The 22586-nt window shown below is 43.4% G+C and overlaps 1 protein-coding gene across 4 annotated transcripts in view; it reads left to right on the top strand.

Moving 5' to 3' along the window:
* DHRS11 (dehydrogenase/reductase 11) overlaps positions 1–22357 on the top strand; it is a 71033-nt gene extending 48676 nt beyond the window's left edge. For 3 of the 4 annotated variants that reach the window (XM_039507240.1, XM_039507243.1, XM_039507241.1), the window contains exons 2-7: positions 1762–1971; positions 11367–11461; positions 13000–13129; positions 14719–14811; positions 17106–17171; positions 19120–22357. In XM_039507240.1, the coding sequence (XP_039363174.1) occupies positions 1762–1971; positions 11367–11461; positions 13000–13129; positions 14719–14811; positions 17106–17171; positions 19120–19161 (636 nt within the window). In that variant the 3' untranslated portion in view covers positions 19162–22357. Of the gene's footprint in view, positions 1–1761; positions 1972–11366; positions 11462–12999; positions 13130–14718; positions 14812–14893; positions 15158–17105; positions 17172–19119 lie in introns of those variants that run through there. The other variant, XM_039507242.1, reaches the window with a different exon arrangement.
* The last annotated feature ends 229 nt before the right edge of the window (positions 22358–22586 follow it).

The raw sequence follows: 22586 nt of genomic DNA, 5'->3' as shown, positions 1-22586 counted from the left end.
GAAAGCTCAAGCTAACAACGCCAGATTGGTGTGGTTGGAGGACCTTTGACTTGAATTCATTCCTCCCCAGGCCCGATCCAATTCCCACTGAAGTAAATGGAAAGGCTCCCATAGTTTACAGTACTGGATCAGTCCCTAAATTTGCTGACTATCTTCAGGACGTAAGGCAAAGCTATCTGTTTTACAAGGCTTTCTCTCCTTTGGGTGTTTTGGGGGGGATTATTTGATAAGAGCATATGTTTTGTTTGAGTTACTGCCCAGCGGCTCAGTGGACCAATTTTGCTTTTTGTTGCTCTTTGTTATAAATGTAGAGGTTAACAATTATTTGCACCATGCAAGGCGACTAAATTAAGTAATCTGAATAATAAACGTTTTTAAGTATTAAAAAAAATGATTTCAGTGAAGGATAGTCGTCTTGTGCAGTGAAGAGTCATAAGGGCCAAGACTGAACTTTGTATAAATCCTTTAACAGTTCTGAGACCACAGTCCATGCTGTGCCCCGGTTCAATTCATTCAAGCTACCTGGAAATGTCTGATATTTAAAACACCTCTGCACCCAGCAGATTATCTTCTTACTGTAAAATACTACAATCCAGCACACACTTTAGACAGCGTGGGCCAGATTGTTAGCTAGTGTAAATCAATGCAACTCCGTTCACTTCAGTGGAATGATGCTGATTGATGCCAGCTAAGGATCTGGCCTTACAAATGTAAACCAAGGGGAATTCAGTTTTGAGTAGTTATGTCTGTGACATTTATAGCATCCAACCCAAGAGGATAAGCACGGTGGAGCTGGATGAGCAAATGTAATGTGCAAGTGACAGGCAATCAGCAAGGCAGCCTACGCTACACATAAGATCAGGCCTCCTCTTGCTAAGTCTGAGGCCTGGTTTACACCTAAAACTTAGGCTGACATAGCTACACTGCTCAGGAGTGTGGAAAAAAATCACATCCTGGAGAGATGTAGTTAAACTGAACTAAGCCCCGATTTAGACATGGCTAGGTTGATGGGGTGGATTTACTACCGTGACTGAAATCCCCCTTCCATCGCTATAGCAAGTGTCTACACTGCTGTGCTACAGTGGCATAGCTACAGTGCTGCTGCTGAAGTGCTTGTAGTGTAGTCACAGCCTTAGTCCCTTTCTGTGAAGATGTTTTAAAATCAAGGGTCAAGGACCATAATTTTAGTCATCAGAACAGGAGATTCTGGCAGCCATATCTGCAGAGGCAGCATGGTCTGGTGGATAGTGGACCACGCTGGGATTTGGGTTCTGTTCCTGGCTCTGTTGCAGATTGGCTGTGTGACCTTGAGTGACTCACTTCCCCTGTCTGTGCCTCTGTTCCCCTTGTCTATCTTTCCTATTTAGTCTGCAAGCTCTTTGGGGCAGTAACTGTCTCATGCTATGTATCAGAGGGGTAGCCGTGTTAGTCTGGATCTGTAAAAGCGGCAGAGTCCTGTGGCACCTTATAGACTAACAGATGTTTTGGAGCATGAGCTTTCGTGGGTGAATACCCACTTCGTCGGATGCATGTAGTGGAAATTTCCAGGGGCAGGTATATATATGTCTCATGTTATGTGTTTATACAGGTCTAGCACAATGGGGCTTTGATCTTGGTTGGGGCTGTTAGGTGCTGCTGTAATACAAACTAATAACGAAAGTACTTGCTGGCAGAAATGAAGTGCACAGCTGATCAGTTGGGCCTTTCCCAGGGGAAGGGACTCTGATTGCTTTTCTCTTCCTTCCTTTTTTCTTTCTCTAGAAATTGGCAGCAGAATGCCAGAGTGCGGGATACCCTGGCGTCCTTATCCCCTATAAGTGCGATCTGTCCAATGAAGAGGAGATCCTATCTATGTTCTCTGCAATCAAGACTCTGCATCAAGGGGTTGATGTGTGCATCAACAATGCTGGCTTGGCTCGCCCTGAACCCCTGCTCTCTGGGAAAACGGAGGGTTGGAGGATGATGATAGATGTGAGTACTACGCCCCCGAAACAATGGGAACTATGATGGGCTGGGCAGAGAGATGCAAGTCTTTGCCGTGACCAAGTGTTTGGGTGCAGAGATAAGTGTCGCCTGCTGGCTGAGTGCTAGGGATGGGAAAATGTGTTTTGCCTGATTCTTGAACCATCTGGAATGTAGGAGTGATTAGAGGAGGGGAGAGACCGTGGAAAAAGGGAGCAGAAAGGGAGGGAAATCTCCATGGGAAAAAATAGGGTGAAAAATGGAGCAGAGACCAGGTGGAGTGAAAACCAAATACAAAGAGACTGTGGGGAAATAAGGGATGAGGAGAGGACATCCTAATTAAAAAATACACTGTGGTATGTCTACCTAGGTATTTATCTGGCCCTCATCAGTCTATTATCTGGGCACTTCAGTCATTAATGGATTTTATCTTCTGGCCATTCCTGTGAGGTAGGAAAGTACTGTTCTCCCCGCGAGGGGAGCAGAGGCATGAGGTAGATAGTGTCTTACCCAAGGTCACACAGGCAGGCTGTGGCTGAGCCAGAGATCGAACCCAGCTCTGACTCACAACCCAGTGTCCTAGCCACTAGACCATCCTCTCTATCTTGATATGCTGTAGGCATCCACTTGTCCTGGCCTAGTTTGCGGTGGGGAGTGATTATTTTGCCCCAATATAGTGCTCGTCACAGGCTTCTCTTTACCTAGGAAAATGAGTTTTGATTTTAAATAAGATCATTTTCTGGCATGGGATGAAACATGGGTATAAATTTCATGGGGGAAAAAATTAGCAAATGTGAAGGCACAGCCTAACAAATAGTCTTAGAAATGTTGCAAAATCTCCACCCCCCACAGAGGTTCACCACCTCAATTGAGCACTGTTACTGTGTGCTGTTAAACAACTGCTGTGTTCCACCCTAGAAACGTTGCCCGATCTTTAGATTACGTATTAATTATATTGATTACTTCCAGGGGCTTACCCTGAACAAGCCACAAACCAAGTTTGGGAACCCCTGATCTAGGTGAAATGTCCCAAACGTGTGTATGCTAACATTGCCGTAGCTCAACATACAGGATGTGGTTTGCAGGTCCCTTACGTTACAGCCAAAATATACTCTAATATAAACCTATTATAATAAAACAAATAGAATCATAGAATATCAGGGTTGGAAGGGACCTCAGGAGGTCACCTAGTCCAACTCCCTGTTCAGAGCAGGATCGATCCCCAGACAGATTTTTTCCCCAGATCCCTAAATGGCCCCCTCAAGGATTGAACTCACAGCCTTGGGTTTAGCAGGCCAAACCACTGAGCTATCCCTCCCCAATCAAACCCCTAAGAAAATAAGAAACTTATAAGAGAAGATATATAGGCAAGTAAGCAGGCCAGCCTTAAATGTATCTCATGTACCTGTTATGTATGTCAGTTTTTTGCCTGGACACATCTGTGGTTAAATTATTTATCTGTGATCAGAACTTCCCCTTAAATTCTATTTTCAGCTCCCCAAATACTTGGGGTTTTCTGTTGGGCCGTTTATCTGTTCAAAGTTCATAGGTCTCAAGCCTTGTTCTAACTTGCTGGAGCTAACGTCTTACAGGATACAGGCCTGTAGGTTTCGTGCATGACTGCTAAATATAGTGCAAATCAGAATATAATGCAAAGTGGTAAATATAATAAAGGCAAGCTAGCCCACTGGGCTACAGTAGCAGTGAATATAATAGCCCACTGGGCTACAGAAGTGGCAGCATTTCAGTAGAGAGTCTGCTACATACCTGCAGGATGACTTCATTACATGGGCAGCACATGGATAGCTCTGCTATCGCTGTCCTCTTTAGTGAAGGCAAAGACCACAGTTTGCTTTCTTGTTGCTTTGCCACTTGTAGGGTGACCAGACAGCAAATGTGAAAAATCGGGACAGTGGTGGGGGGTAATAGGAGCCTATATAAGAAAAAGACCCAAAAATCGGGACTATCCCTGTAAAATCAGGACATCTGGTCACCCTAGCCACTTGTGAACTATCCCGCTTTTTCTTTCCAAAACTATGCTTAGTCATTTTGTGTTGCATGGATTCTAAGCTATGGGTTGTGATGTTACTGGGGTCTGCAATACTGCGTCACTGTTTATTTCTGAATTTTAACTGGATTATATTTTACCTTGGGACTGATTTTCAGACATGCTGAGCTCCCTTTTTTTTTTAACTTGGGAATGGCCTCGTTTTCATTTTAATTGGGAAAAGGACCTATTTTTAAGCACCCCACTCTCCAAATCCTCCTTTCCCCCCAAAGAAAAATGACAAATCCAAAATAACAAAATACAATTTCCAATACTTCCAATTTCATGTAGATTTGCATTTTGTCCTGATCACTTCTTCAGCACAGAGGTCCCCTTTATAGTCGACAAATGCTCCAAAGGTCTCTCTGGAAGTGGATGATTATGTGTCTATCACCCACAGCTGATTAATAGATTTGATGTGATAGAAAGCTCTCTCCTGGTCTGTGTGCAATATTGGTGCCCTGGAATCTGTGGCATGCTGATTCCAGGAGCCCTAGAGGACTGTCATATCCCTGCACACTCAGAGAGTTATTACCATGTAGTTGTGTCAAAGTCCCCTCACAGACTAAGGGTATGTCTAGACTGCAGCCACTGTGTGTGATTGCAGCCTGAGCCAACATACCCCCAAGTTAGCTTAAATCTTGCTAGCTCGGGTCTGTAGTCAGCCGCCCCTCAGCTTGGGCTTGGCTATCGTATCTTTGAATCTCTTGCCCCTGAACCTCCTGCAGGAGCCCCCAGGCCTGGGCAATCGTACTGTTCCTGGCAGAAGTTCAGCTCACTCACAGAGTCTTTTCAGAGCCCAGTTTACACTCTCCTTGTCTCTAACCGCTAGTGGTGCTTCCCAGAACCCATCATAGGCCACTGGCTTGAAGCAGCCCTCAAGGGCCTTCATTCATACTGAGCTTGTTGTGTCAATCTGCCCCAAACACGGCAGGGCGGGCGGGGGGCAGGTGTGAAGGAAAAGGTAAGCAGCTGCCTCAGGCTGAGCTCCCCCTCGCTAACAGTCCCTGGGAAAACTCCTCCCTGCTTCTGTGGTCAGTCTCACCCTTCCAAGTTCCACGTCTCCGAGTGGTGCAGGTTCTGGTGCTGCCTGAGTACAGGAGTGCTTGTTAGCCTTTCCACCAGTGGGCTGAAGGGCTTGTCCCATCACTGGGTCTTGGAACAATGAAGCTGTGGCAGCACCTGCTTCAGCTTGGGCTAGCACCACCAGCAATTACCGAGAGTTCTGGGTGAGTTTGTCCAGCCAATGCCTGCAGCCTTGACATATCCTCAGAGCTCCATCGTTTGAGGACTTGGGTAGAACTTTAGTGACATGTAGGACCTGTAATGAGACTCTGCACTGGGGTAAATGTCATACTGATGTGATGTGCCATGTTACCGATTGGCAAGTATCCCTGCTGTCCATCTTCTGTTCATCTCTACACTGAGGTGTTGTGGCTTGATGCACCTGAAGAGCCACAGCATGGAGTGCACATACACAGGAGCTGGCCTTTCTGCTCACTGTTCTGAAACATGCCAAGGCCACCACCAAACCACCTGATATGTACAGGCGTCCTGCACCTACTTCCCACCTTGTCCAGCTTTATTGACCCTCCAGATGATGTCTCAAGACCTATTAATTTTCCCAGGCTTTCCTTGAGGAGGTGGGCTATTAACTGCGTGCCCTATATCCTGTGGCACTGAAATATTTAATACCCTTCAATATTATTTTTCCTTCAATCTATTGATTTTTTTTTAAAGTGAAGATCCTAATTTTTAAACTAAAATTGAAAATTAAATGCCAGGCGCCAGCTTTCATAGCTAATCCCGTTAGTTTCACAGTTTGTTGCAGCGATAGGTAGTAAAATGGGTTGATTCACATCAGCCTAATAAACTATATCATTCCTTTTTTTTTCTGGTCTTTATTACTTTATTTTCTGTTCAAAATCTGGTTAGAGCTGGATACCACTGAGCCGATTTAATTATTTACAAAAACAGTCTCCTACGAGATGTACATACAGTACCTAGCATAATGGGACCACAATCTTAGTTGGAGATGCTACTGTAATCTTAATGATAAGTGCATGTATTTATGGTTCTGTTTTCTGTACTGCACTGTGCCTTTAAATGTCAGAAGTCCGTCTGCAATGGAGGCAGGGTTGTGAGGTGATTTGGGATCTTACAGCATGCGAGAGACTTTCTGTTCTCTCTCCCTCTTCTGGAAACTTTATTTTTATTTTTTCTAATGTTAAGTTATGGGAAATGACAGAGTCCTCCATACTGGAAGTGCATGTTCTGCTCATTGTGTATGGACAATATACCTTTGTGTGTCTGCTCTGATGTAGCTGTGGTATTAATTGTCAGGGTGATGTTACGCCACCTGTGATTAAACCAGGATGTCCAAATATTATCCAAATGAGGCTTTATTGACAGCTTGCTAGAAGCTGAGAGCTGAACCTAACCTAACGTGTGTCTAATGAACCCAATTTCAGTGGCACTTTTAATCTGGAGGGGAAGTCCATGGAAATCACAGGCCCCACTGTACCATCAGCCATCCTGATCTGAGCAGCTTTACTGAATCTGGCTCATGATTTTTAACCTGCTAGTAAATATTGAAAGTGCTATTAAAAATAGCTCTGGGTTTTGCATCCTCTCTGAATAGTCTCCTTGTCACAGCTATGCTCTCACCGCCTGGAAAACTCACTCTCTGAACACACTGTAGCTGCATATAGCTTTTGGTCTGGCAGTGGGGCTTTTGCGCTCGCGCTCTCTCTCTCTCTCTCTCTCTCCATATGCATCAGAAGGATACACTTACTGAGTGCCACATGTGTGCCTCTAATCAACATACGTTGGTCTGTTTCTGATGCGCTTTCTGAAACTTTTCAAGAGTTTCTTGAAACAGGCTTCCAGCTCCTTTCATGGGCCATTGGGTCTTTGCAGTGTTCAGAATAGTACGGAGAGAATTTCTTCAAATGTTCTGCAGGAAGAAAAGTGTTAGCAAATGCTTTTATTTTGGAGGGTGTTACAGAAGCATTTCAAAGTCCAGCTGTGCTGAAGGAGAGGGGGGGAAATCTCCAAATAACCCTAGATCCTTTCATTAGGAGACATTTAGGGCCTTAAATTTAATGGAAGAGTTTTTAAACTGTTGCTTGTTTCCTTACATCATTTATGAGCTTTTGAGACTGACTTTGATTTTTAACGATCCCTCTTCCCACGTTTCTTCCTTGAAACCTCTTCCTGTAGCGCCACCAGCCAGAGAAGTGCTATTGTTTTATTAGAGCCTCTACTGCTGTGCTGTGGGATTCCAGATCCTTGTCACCTGAACTGTTGTCTCTTGTGTATTCTCCTCCGCTGTCCCTCCCCTCTGACTGCAGGCTTCTCAGGGCATGGACCACATCCTCTTTGTGTCCTCTACAGCACTGGGCAAGCTGTTGGCACTTAACAAATACACAGTGTATGAGTGTGAATTTTATGCCACTCTGGCAGCATAAAGTGGCCTTAAAATGGGTGGAAATATCCCCTAGTCCCAAAATATCCACAAAATGCCCCTGGTACAGAGGACCTCCTTTGAATGGTGTGGAGAGAGCATCAGGGCCCCTGGCTCCAGCCCCTGGCGTAGGGGGACGTCAGGGACATCACTGATGCATACTGCATTACACCTATTCTCTGCATCCTGGGGCTCAGAGAGAGCTACATTCGAGCAGTCTCAAGGCAAGGGCTAGCCAGGCCCCTGCAGGGCCCCAGGATATGGGGAGTTTAAAGCCACTCTTGTGCCCTTGCCCCAAGTGCAAGAACAGAGCAACGGAAACAAGCCCTGAGATTTTTATCCATCCTCGGTCGGGTGCACTCCCATCGACGTTGGCAGGAACGTGTCTCGAGAAGGACCTCAGATTTGGCTGGTATTACACCATGGTTTTGTATTAATTTCCCCCAATTCTGTTTCCTATTATGGTACTTTGTCTCCAGTTGGATGGGCAGAAAAATGGCCTCTTGCCAATCCGTTGCTGAGATCCGCTTACGAGGAGAGGTATATTGGTAGCGTATTGCTCAGCTGATTCTATTTTGGGACTTGCAGCAAATTACCCCTTTTTTCCAATATCTCTTTTATTGAGTTTAGTTTCTTTGAATCTCTCCAGGTAGAGCCACACAAAGTAGCAGACAAATTGAAAAGGTCAGAAATGAGAACTGTCAGATCCTGAGCAAGGTGGATCAAAGACAACAATCCCTCTGATCAGAAATAGGAAAGGTTTTACAAGTGTGGGAGCAGGTCCTCAGCTGGTGTTAATCAACGTTGCTCTATTCCCTTTGATGGAGCTGTGCCGATTTTACACCCGCTAAAGATCTAGCTCATAAAATCATAGGCAGAATGAAAACAATGTTTGCTTCCTCAGCATGGCTCGTCTCCACATGTGCAATGCAGCTCCTGGCTGCGGTGTGAATTAGGGGGGTGGGTTTTCCAAAAACACTTGTATGATTTAGGAATATAAAACCCAGTGGGGTTTTGAAAATCTCACCCCAAGACTAAACGCCCAATGAGTCATGGGACAGCTCTCCATTATCACAAGGTAATGGCTTTGGAATAGGAGAATGCACCCACCCCCACCCACACCCATACCTTGAAAACAATCCCCGCATCTCCTGGCACAGAGAGGCTTCCAGCAGTCAGGTTTATGCCCAGAAGACAGATAACCAAAGGTTAACGTTTAACACCAAATCAGAGATCCAGGCTTTCAAACTCAGCGAGAGCCACCACCTTGTGCAATGTCTGGTAGGCCTTGAAACTTTAATGGAGTGATTTATGGCTGGCCCCTGCAAGTGGGGGAGGATGCAAAGAGCCTGCATCCTCAGTGCAGAGGCTGGTCATAGTTACAGCTTTGCTGTACAGGGGACGCTCAGGGCTAGGGAAAGGGTTACGAGGCAGGACTGTAGTCCCACCTGTCATGCCCGTCCACACCAGCCCAAAGACTCAGGCCCAATTTCTCAAAGGTATTTAGGTGCCTGACTCTCATTGAAATAGGAACCTAGATACCTTTGAGCGTCTGGGCCCCAGTATGGTGCTTTAATCACAGCACCTTCCTTCCCCTCTTTTCGTAGAATTGTAGGACTGGAAGGGACCTCGAGAGGTTATCTAGTCCAGTCCCCTGCACTCAAGGCAGGACTAAGTGTTATCTAGACCATCCCTGATAAGTGTGTGTCTAACCTGCTCTTAAAAATCTCCCATCTCCTTTCCTCCGGTTTACGAGGTTTCTGTTCTCCCTGCTATTCTCCCAGCTTGGTTTATAATATTGTGCTCTAAATGAGACCAGAGTGGAGTCTACTCAGCCTTCTACATCCTGCTCAGGAGAATCTGGAGCCCCGTGCTGCCTACACACCTTATTTTACCCAGTAATCTTTGAACAACTCCTTAATGCTTTACCCACTGACCTTTACAGCCATGAATTCAAGCAGAACCCTCCGTCCACGCCACGTGGTCTACATTCCAGCCCAGAGGCAAAAGATTCCAGTGCACATACCGTCACATTCAGTAACTCTTGCGTGGTGCACGGGTGGGAGAAAAGTCCTGGCTCTCTGGGTCTTTTGACCGTTCTTCATTGACCGGGGATGCTTTTTGCAGTTTGTTTAACTATACCTCTGCTGTGTGTGTACGCAAAGCGACAATACAGTACTGTGTGAGGCACATTTTCACAGAGGCCAGTGAAACCAGTGGCTTTATGAAACTGGCAGATATTGCCAGTAGATCTAATGTATTCTCCTGGAGAAGCTTCAACGACTTGAGATGCTTGTGAGCCTCAAGACGAGCAAAACGAATCCTGGCAGCTGCTGCTTCACCTTTGTCCAGCTGAGTCGTGGAGGCTCTTTGATGCTACGTATCGATTTCCCTACACTTGTCACTAAAGTAGCGCAGTTAATAAGATTCATAGTGTGGTGGGTGGTTGTTTTTTTTGTTTTTTTTTTTCCCTGATGGTAAAACATTTACTTTTTGGCATCCTCCCCAAATGTAACTGCATGTTGTAAAGCGCTCTGTGTTGCAAGATCATGATGATTTTAGCTCTCTACATTAAACATTGCAGAAATGCCCCTCCGTCCTTGCTCCTTCAAATAGCCTAATAGAGAGACAAGCTGCCAGATCCCCAGCTAGTGTCAGCTGGCACAGCTCCATTGACTTCAGTGGAATAGTGCCGATTTACATCAGCTGAGAATCTGGGGCCATTATACTCATGACTTTACGGCTTCACAGAGAGCAGCACTGGTGTTCATGGAGGCTTTTAAAAGCCAAGATCTGTATCTCAAAGGTTGGTTTTGGTTGTTTGTTTAAGATTTTGACTGAAACAATCCATTCACACTTTCCTTGACCTTGCTAACTGTGAAATCAAATAGATTTGAAAAACCCTGCCTATTCTGGGCTTTACTCCAGCCCTGGAATACAGGGCAACTTTGGTGAGACCTCTAGAGACCTCCCACATAACCAAGGTAAATTTTTAACCTGGTATATGGGGATTTTAGCCTCAAGTTCCCAGTGGGATGGCATTGTGCTGGCTAAATGCCCAGGTAGTGTTTATATGCTCAGCAATGTGTAGTAATTAAAAAAAAATATTATTATTATTATTATTTAATTTATTTATTTTTGTAGAGGTAGCTCTGAGGAGCTGCAGTCATGAACCAGGACCCACTGTGCTAGGTGTCGCACAAACACAGAATAAAAAGTCAGTCCCTGCCTCAAAGAACTTACAATGAGAAAACATAGTTTTCGCTTTCCCGTAACGCAAAACCAACCAAACATGACTTTCCTCTCACTTTGTTTTAAAACAATTAAATAAAATTCATAGTGGCTGAGACAAAGCCTAGAGAATTTCACCCCCTTAAAATGAATGTTGTTGTTGTTATGGTATCAAACTTTACAAGTCCTACAGATACTGTAACGAACTGGCTAGTGTGTATGTCACTACTGCACTCTACAGGATGGAATCAGAACTGCCTGAGCATTTATCTTAGGACCTATACTGGTGACAGCTAATGGAGGGTCTTTCTTTTTTTTTAATCTTAAGTTGTAAGAACCTGTGCTCTGAAGCTGGAGGATCGGACGTCTATCCTGTTAAGTTCTGAATGGTAGTAGTTGCATTGTAGTGACAACTGTGAAGCCCCAGGTGGCTGTGGATTCTTTGTTAGTCACCAATGCTGGTTCCAGCCACGTTTTCCTCCATGACCTGTTTTAAAGTGCATGCTAGTATATTTAAGCAAAACCCATTCCTTTGGCCGCAGTGTGGTTACATGGGTTGCAAGTCAAGGCAGAGTTTATCCCAGGCATGCAAGGATGAGCATGAAATCCATGGTCACTGCAATGGGCTTTAATCTTCATTTTTTTTTCCTGCTGTTTCAGGTCAATGTTATGGCCGTAAGTATCTGCACTCGGGAGGTCTATCGGTCCATGAAGGAGAGAAACATCGATGATGGCCATATTATTAACATTAACAGGTGAGAGGCTGGATTGTGGTATTCACTGAAAATAGGCCTAATTTGCTGTGGTTGGCTTTCTTTGCTGTTTTCTTTTGTTGCTTTACAGTGCGAAGCAACTATCTCCCTGTCTCCACTGCTGCTTGTCTCTGGAAGTCCGTCTGTATCTAACTGGGAGTTTTTCTGTGCATGTATGTTTTTTGGCCTTTCTGTTTTTGATACCAAAGATTCATGCAGCAGGTTGCCAGTAATGTTACTGACTAGTCCCATATTGTTTCATGCCCTATGCAATGGGCCTGCACTGTAGTATTCACAGCTTTTCCAGATAAGGCTGCTTCTTGTGCCACTGTACAAACCGTATCGGGACACCTCTTCTCTCCCAGGCACCCACCCTGGTAGTGCTTCAGAGACAACATTCGTTCATGTAAAGCCTGAATAATGGAGCTCTGTGTGGGTGAAGTGTTGGGTTTGGGAAGGTGAAATTCGCCCCTCCAGCCCGGGACCAAGGTACAGGCAGAGAGAACAGCTGAACCACTTAGGAATCTGCATAAACACACGGCTCCTCTGGTCTCTTCCCTGGCCCAGACTCTTCGCTGCCCAAAGCTGGCAAAATGTAGGGGTAATATGGAGAAGCCGCCTGGGAAGGGGGTCTCCATGCACAGCCGCAGTGTACGGTTTACGTGTTGCAAAAGGCACTCTGTGCTGGGATGATACAGCCCCATGTCTGGTACTAATATTGACTTGAACTGATGCTGGGCCCTGTATGTTGTCCTATTCTGTTTGTACCTACAAGGACAAACATTCTTCTCACCTTCTAATAAACTCAGGGTTTGCCTACTGGAGATTTTTCCTGGTTACAACCATTGGTGTCTATCCATCCATATAGCACCAGTACAAATCACAGCTTTTAGCTTTTTTTTTTAAGTTGACTCTGTGGTGTGGCTACCCCACTGACTGACTGGCTACTTCTGGTTAACACTCCCAGTATAGACAGAGCCTTAGTGTCATCCCATATTGAAGCCCCAGGAGCTCAGTCTTTGGGATGGGTCTGAACTAACTTTCTTTTTAATTTGTTTTGGGGACCATCAGTAGAGCTACTTAAAAACTTGGAACATTTTCAATGAAAATTTCAATTTTTTAAAACATTTTGACCACTCTATAAACTGTCAAAAGCAGGAAAGATTGTCATAAAAATGTTGCTCCCACCCCCTCAAAAAAAAAGAAATGTCCAAACTTTTCAACTAGCTCTAGAAATCAATTGTGTTTAAAAAAAAAAATCTCACGGTGCATGATTCTCCCCATTTCATTCTATAGTTTAATATGCTCCTCCACTATGCAAAGCCCATTAGCTCATTTCCTAGCTTACAGCGGGAGAGGTTGAAATTCCATATTTACTCATCCATGTAGGATAGGTATGTTTTTTTCCCCCCCTCTCTTTGGGTTCACTATGGCAGCAATACTTCAATTTGTTTAGTATGGTACTGGTTCCTGTTTGGGACATCTCATGCTGCTCCCTGCTCTCCCCCCAGTCACCCCTTTTCTTTCTGTTTTCTTCTCAGCATGAATGGCCACAGTGTCGTGCCACAGTCAGTTGTTCATTTTTACAGTGCCACCAAGTATGCTGTTACAGCACTGACGGAGGGGCTAAGACAAGAACTTAGAGAAGCCAAGACTCATATCCGAGCTACCGTGAGTGGTTTTTCTCCCTGCCGTTACAATGAACAGTAGAATGCTGGCTCATGGTGTGCGTAGGAAGTTTGACCTTTGAGGCATGTTTTGGAGGGCGAGGGTAGAACTTCTAAACCAGAGGGTTGAAGACCTGTTCCTGGCTCGGCCTCTGCCTTGCTGTGTGCCTCAGCGTCTGGGCACCCAAACTTGAAATATCTCAGGCCTTATTTTCAAGGGGTGTTGAGCACCTACTACTCAAACACATTTCATGGGGCGCACGCACACACAGAGAAGTTAGATAAAAACATAAAAACCGTTACCACAAGGTTGCCATGTAACGCTGCTTTATTTCTGAGAATTCAGAATGATAACACATAAGCCGCAAATAAACAGAGAGCGAGAAAGCAGACTGCTCCCTAAAACAGAGCGGCACAACTCACCCAACCTTACTCTTAGGCCTGGGCTACACCAGCGGGGGGGTTCGAATTACGATGCGCAACTTCAGCTATGCTATTTGTGTAGCTGAAGTAGAAGTATCTTAGTTCGACTTACCTGGCTGTCCTCACGGTGGCGAGTCAACTGCTGCAGCTCCCCCGACGACTCTGCTTACTCCTCCAGCCAAGGTGGAGTACGGGTGTTGATTAGCAGATCGATTTAGCACATCCAGACGAGACGCGATAAATCGATCCCCGATACATCGAACACTACCCACCAATCCGATGGGTAGTATAGACATACCCTAAGCTGTCTACTGACTGACTGCTGTTAGACTCATATCACATGCTCCCCTACCAATCTCCCTAACCTGCAAGAAGGGCCAGGAAAAATCCCTGCAATTTAAAGTGACAGCATACAGTTTTAACACAGTTTTCAGTATACCACACACTGAAAATCAGCACCTAATTTGTCCAAGTTAAACACCAAAAAGTTGAGGCAACCAGAATTAAGGATGGTTGTAGAAATTTAACCTCTCTGTGCCACAGGTCCCTCATCTGTAAAATGGGGTTAATAACTCTTATCTACCTCCCCAGGGTTTGAGGAAGCTTAATTCATGTTAGTAAAGTGCTTTTGAGATCCTCATAGAGACGTGAGTATAAAAATGTGAATGGTCAAGGACTCACGATGGGAGTCTTGAGACCTGGGTTCTACTGCTTACTTTGTCCCTGACTCACTGAATGACCTCAGGCGAGTCACTTAGCCCTCCTGCGCCTCAGTTTCCCTTCCGGGAAAGGGATGGGGAACCAGACCAAGAGACAGGAAATAGGGATTCTGTTGGGAGAATAGCCTTTTCTGAGCTGCAGTAACTTACTGAAGAAGGAGGAAAAATATATTAAAAATGGATAATACCAGTCGGAAGCTTTGCTCAAGCTGTTGAGTAAGGTTGGTTCTCAGAGGTATTTTATTCAGCAGTTATATTGTATTGCAAGTTATTTTGTTATTTGCTGTGCTGAACCTTCTCTTTGTAGGGTAGGGGAAATATATCAGAGTTACCCATGGTAATATCCTACTGAGATCATTAAATCAATATCTAGTCTCTTAACATATTTGTCTTTTTTTTACATGAAAGGGGAGTTACAGATCCCATTAGGATGTGCTCTGTTCTTTTCCAGTGTATATCTCCAGGACTGGTGGAAACTGGATTTGCTTTTAAACTTCACGATAATGATCCAGAAAGAGCTGCTGCAACCTACGAAAGCATTAGGGTAGGGAACTGAGAAACGAATGCAGAGGACATTTATGCTGATTGCATGGCTAACAATCTCTCTCTAACTAATAATCTTTTAGGGCCCCAAGTCTGCATGTCACTGAGCGCTTCTTGAAAAATGCTCAGCATCCTCAACTCTCATCGAAATCAATGGGCGGTGAAGGGACTCAGGACCATTAGGAGGTTCTCAGCACCTCAGCAGGATTGGACTCATCAGACTGAATCTCAGATTTTGCACTGACCGCCACATATACATTGTAGATGTTAATATGTTTCAGTCTTTTTTTAAATTTTCTTATTTACAAGAAGACCATCCAAGTATAAAGATCAACCAATTTTTGACATTTTGTGAGTTTAAGTGTCTTGTGTCTTATTGGAGAGAATACGTATCTGGCAAGTGTACCCCATTAGCGACTACACTTTCTGAAAGCTGGACCTTGCCATTTTGGAAATTCAGAAACTAACCAGCTTCTTGTAGAGATGTTGGTTTAAAATATTTTTAAAAAACCAAGCATCTCCCCTTCAGAGCTCATCTTAAGTCTGATTTATTTAATGAAGTGCTCTAGGAGGAATATAAACCCTCATGTTTCAAGACACAAGCCAGCCTCAAACTAATGGGGGTCAGGAAGGAACCTTACAAAGGAGCAGATTATCCCTTAATTGACTAATGCAGGGTTTCTTGTACCTTCCTCTGAAATGGCTGGTACTCATCAGTGTTGGAGATGGGATACTGGACTGGATGGGTCACTGGACTGATGCAGTATGGAAATTTCAATGTTCCTAATTATTACCCAGTTTGTCCATGAAGTCCAGAGTGTCATCCCATTCCTCATAAAACCCCTAGCTTTCTGCTGAGAGGTTGTTTTCCACATCTCTCCTAGTTGCATCGTCCGTCCCCCACCCCAAAAGCAGAACGTAGTTCTCCATCCTGGGTAAGGGGCAGAAAGTTTAGCTCTGTGAGGAAGTACATCAGGGCTGAGGGATGGACTCTTCAACCCAACTGATTGGTCTGACCCCAAGTAAAGCCATGAGCTCTAATCCAGGCCATGGATAGGAGTATCAGATATGGGCCGATCCTTCTCCTCCCCATCCTATCCAGGATTTTAGCCCAGTGGACCTGTGTAATGCACATTGTCACAGGCCATATCCTTTGCTCACCCCAAAACCTCCTTTCCAAGGGGGGAGGTGAGGAGTCTTGCTGGGGTGATTTTCCCACGTGTGGTCTCTGCTACTGCTCCTGCCCTTTGCTTATTGGGCCAGATGCTTTTGGACACACCCTGGGACTTGTCCTTTCATCTTTAACACAATGACAATAATGGGAGTTTTATTCTGATCAGCCTTTAAATATATGAAGGAAGTGTCTAAATAAAACAAATCCTATTAAAACAAGCTTAAAACCCAATCTGAGCCTGCCAGAGGGAATCCATGGAATGTGGTCACAATTTGCCTAACCTAGGGAGCAGGTCTTCCTTGGCAGCTTGAAAACTCTCTCCTCACATCCCAAACTCACTAGTCACACTGGTTAGCTCATGGTACCTTTTTGGTTTATACACAGTATGGAACATAAAAGTATCCAGCACAAGTGAGAGAAGTGCATAGGGTATGTTTAACTTTGATACGGAATAGCCTGCTGCTGACTAAGGCAGGAAGGGAAGAGTATATATTTTTCTTTCGCAAACAGCCCAGTTCTGAAAATCTGTTGCTCCGGTAAAATCATCTTTGCAGGCATTAAATTATGACTGTGCTGAAAATCTGTTAGAAGTATTTGCAATATGTGTCTCACAGGGATAGTGTCCGAGGTCCAGAAAGTTGAAATACACTTTCTAGGAGCAGCAGAGTGATCTAGGGGACAGCACATGGTACTAGAAGCCAGGGAAATTGAGGTTCTAGTTTCTGCTCTTCTGTTGCCCTGCTGTGTGACCTTGGGCAAGTGACTTTCTCCCTCTCTGCTTCCGTTTCCCTTCTGAGTCTTGCCTGCCTCATCTGTTTATACTGTAAGCTCTTCAGGACAGGGCCTATCACACTATGTTTTTGTACAGCACCTAGCACACTGGGGGCCTAATCTCAGCTGATGCATCAAAGCACTGTTGTAATAGTAATATTAATAATAGCCAATGCAAAAATAAAAACAATCAACTTCCCTTGTTAAATTTTTAATGACGTTTTCCCCAATGTCTATTTTTCTTTTTGAAATGCACAAAGTGTTGTTGATTGTTAAAAGCTGAGCAGTTTTACTGTTAAATTTTCATAAGTAACCTTTTGTCTCGGTTAATATTGGTTCTGTCTTTCTAGTGTCTAAAAGCTGAAGATATGGCCAACGCTGTCATATATGTACTAAGTGCTCCACCTCATGTACAGGTAAGTTGCAGCTCATGTGAAATAACATCTCTGTTGTAACAACAATGAGGAGAACTTGTGGCACTTTAGAAACTAACAAATTTATTTGGGCATAAGCTTTTGTGGGCTAGAATCCACTTCATCAGATGCATGAAGTGAAAAATACAGGAGCAGGTATAAATACATGAAAGGATGGGGGTTGCTTTACCAAGTGTGAGGTCCGTCTAATGAGATAAATCAATTAACAGCAGGATACCAAGGGAGGAAAAATAACTTTTGAAGTGGTAAGAGAGTGGCCCATTACAGACAGTTGACAAGAAGGTGTGAGTAGTAGTAGGGAGAAATTAGTATTGAGGAAATTAAGTTTAGGTTTTGTAATGACCCAACCACTCCCAGTCTTTATTTAGGCCTAATCTGATGGTATCCAGTTTGCAAATTAATTCCAGTACTGCAGCTTCACATTTAAGTCTGTTTTTGAAGTTTTTTTGTTGAAGAATTGCCACTTTTAGGTCTGTTATTGAGTGACCAGAGAGATTGAAGTGTTCTCCTACTGGTTTTTGAATGTTATGATTCCTGATGTCAGATTTGTGTCCATTTATTCTTTTGCATAGAGACTGTCCGGTTTGGCCAATGTACATGTCAGAGGGGCATTGCTGGCACATGATGGCATATATCACATTGGTAGATGTGCAGGTGAACGAGCCCTGGATGGAGTGGCTGATGTGGTTAGGCCCTATGATGGTGTCCCTTGAATAGATATGTGGACAGAGCTGGCACCGGGGTTTGTAGCTTTTAGTGCTAAAGAGCACAGGTTCAGTTACCAGTGAGAACACCTGCAAGCTGCCAAATTCAGAGTCAAGTTTCAAATTTCCAATACCTCAGCACAGCTAAATCCAGTAGTTCCTAGACACTTAAGAACTGATCCTCCGCTCGCTGCTCTCTTGCTTTTATGCCTCTATTAAATTTGCATTTGAGGTAGTTTTTACTTGGTAAATTCCCTTGGGTACTTTCAGTTGCTTTTAAAATCACAATGAATTTGTGGCTCAGACATGAAATAACTTTAGTGTCTCCCTCTGTGTTATGCACAAACTCCACTCATTCCTCAGCTATATGCCCAGATTGTGGAAATCTGCCTGATATCTATTTTGCACTCGCATTGTGCCTCTTGATTGAGGGTCCCAAAGGGGTTTTCAGGTCTTTTGTGCTTTCAGACGTATTTTTCACCCACTACATAATAAATAAACAAACAGTTTGCTTCTCTGATGCGTTTCAACTCTATGCTGGTGTGAAGTAACAAACCCCTGACAGTCCAGGTTTGTAGAGACTCTGAAAAAAATATTTGTGAGAAGGCTGAGTGGAGACCCATGTAAATATCAGGTCCATATCATGAAAGCAAGAAAACATGTCAGATGACTTTGGACACAATCTTTACATGGGCTCCTGAAAAGCCAGGGCATGAGACACATGGATATAAGAGCTGTCTTCCTGAATCATTACATTGGCCCATTTAGTCCAGTGTCCTGCCTCTGACACTGGTCACTACTTGCTTCAGAGAAAGTTGCAAGAATCTGTGCAATAAGCAGTTATAACCTGGCCATGTGCAATGTTCCTTTGTGACTCATTAGGTAGAAGTTGGTTTATGCCCTGAAGCATGAGGATTTATAGCCAATATAAGCTTACGCTGTCTTCCTTCTCTTCTGTGTACTAAGATTAAAATCATTGTAATTCTGTTAGAAGAAAAAAATCATGGTTAAAAGAAAAAAACTGTTATTAAAAACAAACCAACAAAACCTAATGACTGGTGGCTGAATAACTCTGAAGGGATCTATATCTTGTCATATGCATTGTGTTGATTTGCAGTTTGTCATTATTATGTTTCACACATGTTTAGCGTGTTTGTTTAGCACACTGTGAACCTCTTAAAATGGGCTTCAGTGCTACTGTAAAATCATGTATTGGTCTTTTCCAGATTGGAGATATTCAGATGAGGCCTACAGAGCAGATTTCATAGCAAATGAAGAGGAATGCAAGCAGCACCATGCATCAATCCCCCTTCACCCCCTCCAGCAGTTTAGGGTTTCATCTGCTGGTAGACGAAATTTTAATTGGATTCCAAGGATCACATCTGAAGAATTAATTTTCATTCTCTCTCTCTCACTCTCAGCTGGTGCTGAGCCAGTAAAAAAAATTCCTATTGGTCTTGGGTTTCTCTCCCCCTCACTATTACTGTAAATGTAATTTGAAAACACTGCAGGGAAACAAATCAGTGGAATACTGTATATTATTGGTTTGGGTTTTTAGTTTTGTTTGGGTCTTGTTTGCAGATGCTCCAGACAGACACAGATGAAGCTTCATCAGATATTTGCCAACTTCAAAGCATCACTTGGTTGCTGATTCCTTTCTGCTGATGCACATTCTTTGAATTGTTGCAGTGAATTAAATGGCACATGACCTGTCACTTTCTTCTCTGTTTTTTAAGTATTATTATCAGAGGTGTCCCAACGACTTCATTTGGCAGATGTGATTTCCACCTCCTCCCTGTTCAGCTGTGACATACTAATGCATTGGAAGGAGATTTCCTTTGTACTTAGAACAAAGGATTTGTCTTAATACTAGTCCTCTCTTCTAAAGTCAAAACAAGAGACAAGACATCCACTGTCCACCTTTTTCAACATACTTAATGCTTCAGATTTTTGGTGTATATCGTGTATCAGTCAGATCTAATTTCTGTTTCTCTTGCATCTATTCAAAGCTAATTTTGCTTGTCAGTAATGGTGCATGTGACTCCCCCCTCCCCATTGTATCCCACAGTGCCAGAAGAAGTGTAAAGAATACTCCTTTCCCATTTACATGAATTGTGCCTGACAGATCTGAAGAAGTATCTCTGTGTGATTGCCATTTCTCTCTCTTTCTAGGTAGGTAGATAGATGGAGGATATGCACCTGAATTTCCACAGGTTAGGGAATGACTATCTAACGTGTAAGTGGCATAGTTAAAGTATGAGTGAGTTGTTTGGTCTTTTTAATAAAAGTAAAATAAAATGGTGTACGGTCTTCTTGTGATCATATATATCCTTTGTACCATCTCATAGCATTCTTGATGTTTTTGTATGTTTGATATTTGCATGTATTGACACTTTTTGGAAATATTGACAGTCTTAGAAATGCTGTATGGTGCTCTTTAAATGCTGATTGCTGAAAGCTAGTGAGTTGGAAATGTTGAAACTGTGAAATGGTAAATGATCAGATTCTTGGGGCTTGGGGTGGGGTGGGGAGAGAGAGAGAAGGGTGAACCCTACTGAAGCTGTCCAGAATGCTGACTTCTAAACTGCAGGCATAAAGCCTCATTCTGCTCTCATAACCAGTTTTATGCTGGTGTAATCCCTCTGAGTTACACCTGATTTACATTGGTTTAGGATTTAGGACTGAGGAGAGTCAGGCCCATAGCTGATTACACTTACAGTTGCAAAACTACTTTAGCGACCATGTTTAGACTCCGTTAGAATGGTATAAAAGAGACATAGGTGTGCACTCCAACCTGATATGCAATTGTGGAGCTGTTAATATGTGTTGCCTTAAGATTCTGATTTCACTTCTGCTGTGCTCCGAATTTCCTGTAGCATTTCTGGTGGTGAACCTGTTGTATTAGGTGGAGCAGGTGTGGTCAAGTGACCTGAGCACAGGACTGGGAGCCAGGGAACTTGATTCTGATCTCTTCACGTACACCAGTTTTACACCATTTATGGGTGTTACTCCTTGTTTATATCAGTGTGCGAGAGACCAGGATCAGGCCAAATACTTCCTGAATTCCAACTCCCTCTTTAGCCTTGGGCAAGTCACTGAACCTCCCTGCCTCAGTTTCCCCATCTGTAAAATGGGGATAATAATACTTACCTACCTCACAGGGGTGTTGTGAGGACTCATTATCTGTTTTGTAAAGCACTTTGAATATGAAAAGCGCTATGTAAGTGCTAAGTATTGTTGTTAAGTATTATTAATTACATCTTGTGATACACAGAATTACTTGTGCCAAAGGTTGGCAACAGTAGACAGATATGGCCAGAATAGCTGGTAATGCATACGTTAGTAATGCTGGCATAAATGGGAAAAAAAAACCAACTTTTTGTTTCCTCTTTAAAGGTATGTTCATTATTTTTTTTCCTTTCCATTCCTGGTTTCTCATCCCCTCCCTGCTGGGTAAGGCAAGTGCTGACTCAGCTGTTTCTGGAATTGGCTTTTTAGATTAAATTCATCACTGTGCAGAGAACTTAAACCAAGCAAATGCACCACTCAAGTCCCACTTAACTGATGTATTGGTCCTCTGCACAGGTGTGAATTTTACCCTGGGTGCTGAATGTTTAGAAATTGGAAACCTGCTGGTGGGGGAAATCCTTACGCCCCTGTCCAGCAAAGCACTTAACCACATGCTTGACATTGAAGTCAAAGGGAATACTCACATGCTTAAAGTTAAGCACATGCTTAAGTGCTTTGCTGAATCAGGGCCTAAATTGATAATTCTGCTTTGACCTCAGAGAGCATTACCTAAGGTATCTTCTTATGATTTAGTTGGTGTTGGTCCTGCTTTGAGCAGGGGGTTGGACTAGAAGACCTCCTGAGCTCTCTTCCAACCCTAATCTTCTATGATTCTATGAAAAGGGCCATTCCAGTTTGCTAGTGTTCCTTAAAATATGAACTGGTGGCCTCATGGTTTTAAAAGTCCCATTCAAATGTTTTTTTACATTTGTAACTTTCTCGACTGATGAAATAAGGTGTTGTCTTTCAAACTATTTTGCTGCCAACTGTCCAGTATATTTTCCGTTCCAAATTTTTTTAGGGAATTTTTTCCTGCTGCCAGTTAACTTTCTGCCTTTGGCTGATTTCCTAAAACACGTGCAAATCTTTAAGGGGCTTGAAAACAGATGGCTACTTCTGCTGCTCTGCCTCTCATTTACACGTACCTAGATGGATTGTACTTTGAACCATCTTTCCGGAATGATGTGGCATTGACAACACTACTATGAAGAGGAGGGGTGTTTTGAAACCCCCAAACAGGAAGGTGAACTGTTTAATTTATCGATAGGTTTCTAATTGTGAACTGTAAAATAAAAAAGAGAAAAATACTATGGCTTTGTCCTACTTTTAAAATATATTAATATACACTTAAATCCTTGTGTAAAAAACCACTTGTCTTATGAAAGCAGAGTGATTTCAGGGGGGGGGAACATAGCTTCCTTTGTTTTTGTACAGGGCCTAGCACATTGTTGGCACTCTGGAAACCAATAATAATTCTTGATGTTAAATTGTAGCAGTGATGTGTTTTTATTAAAGCTACAGATATTCTTTCTGACAGTATCTGCCAATGCCTGTGTCCGAATATGGTGGAGACAATATTCTCGGGTTACATGTCTAAGAATGGGTGACTCAGAAACTGGTATAA

The sequence above is a fragment of the Mauremys reevesii genome, linkage group 20 (genome assembly GCF_016161935.1).
Source record: "Mauremys reevesii isolate NIE-2019 linkage group 20, ASM1616193v1, whole genome shotgun sequence".
NCBI lineage: Eukaryota > Metazoa > Chordata > Testudines > Geoemydidae > Mauremys > Mauremys reevesii.
Note: the sequence above shows the minus strand (reverse complement) of the source record. Positions and strands in the feature narration are given on the sequence as shown.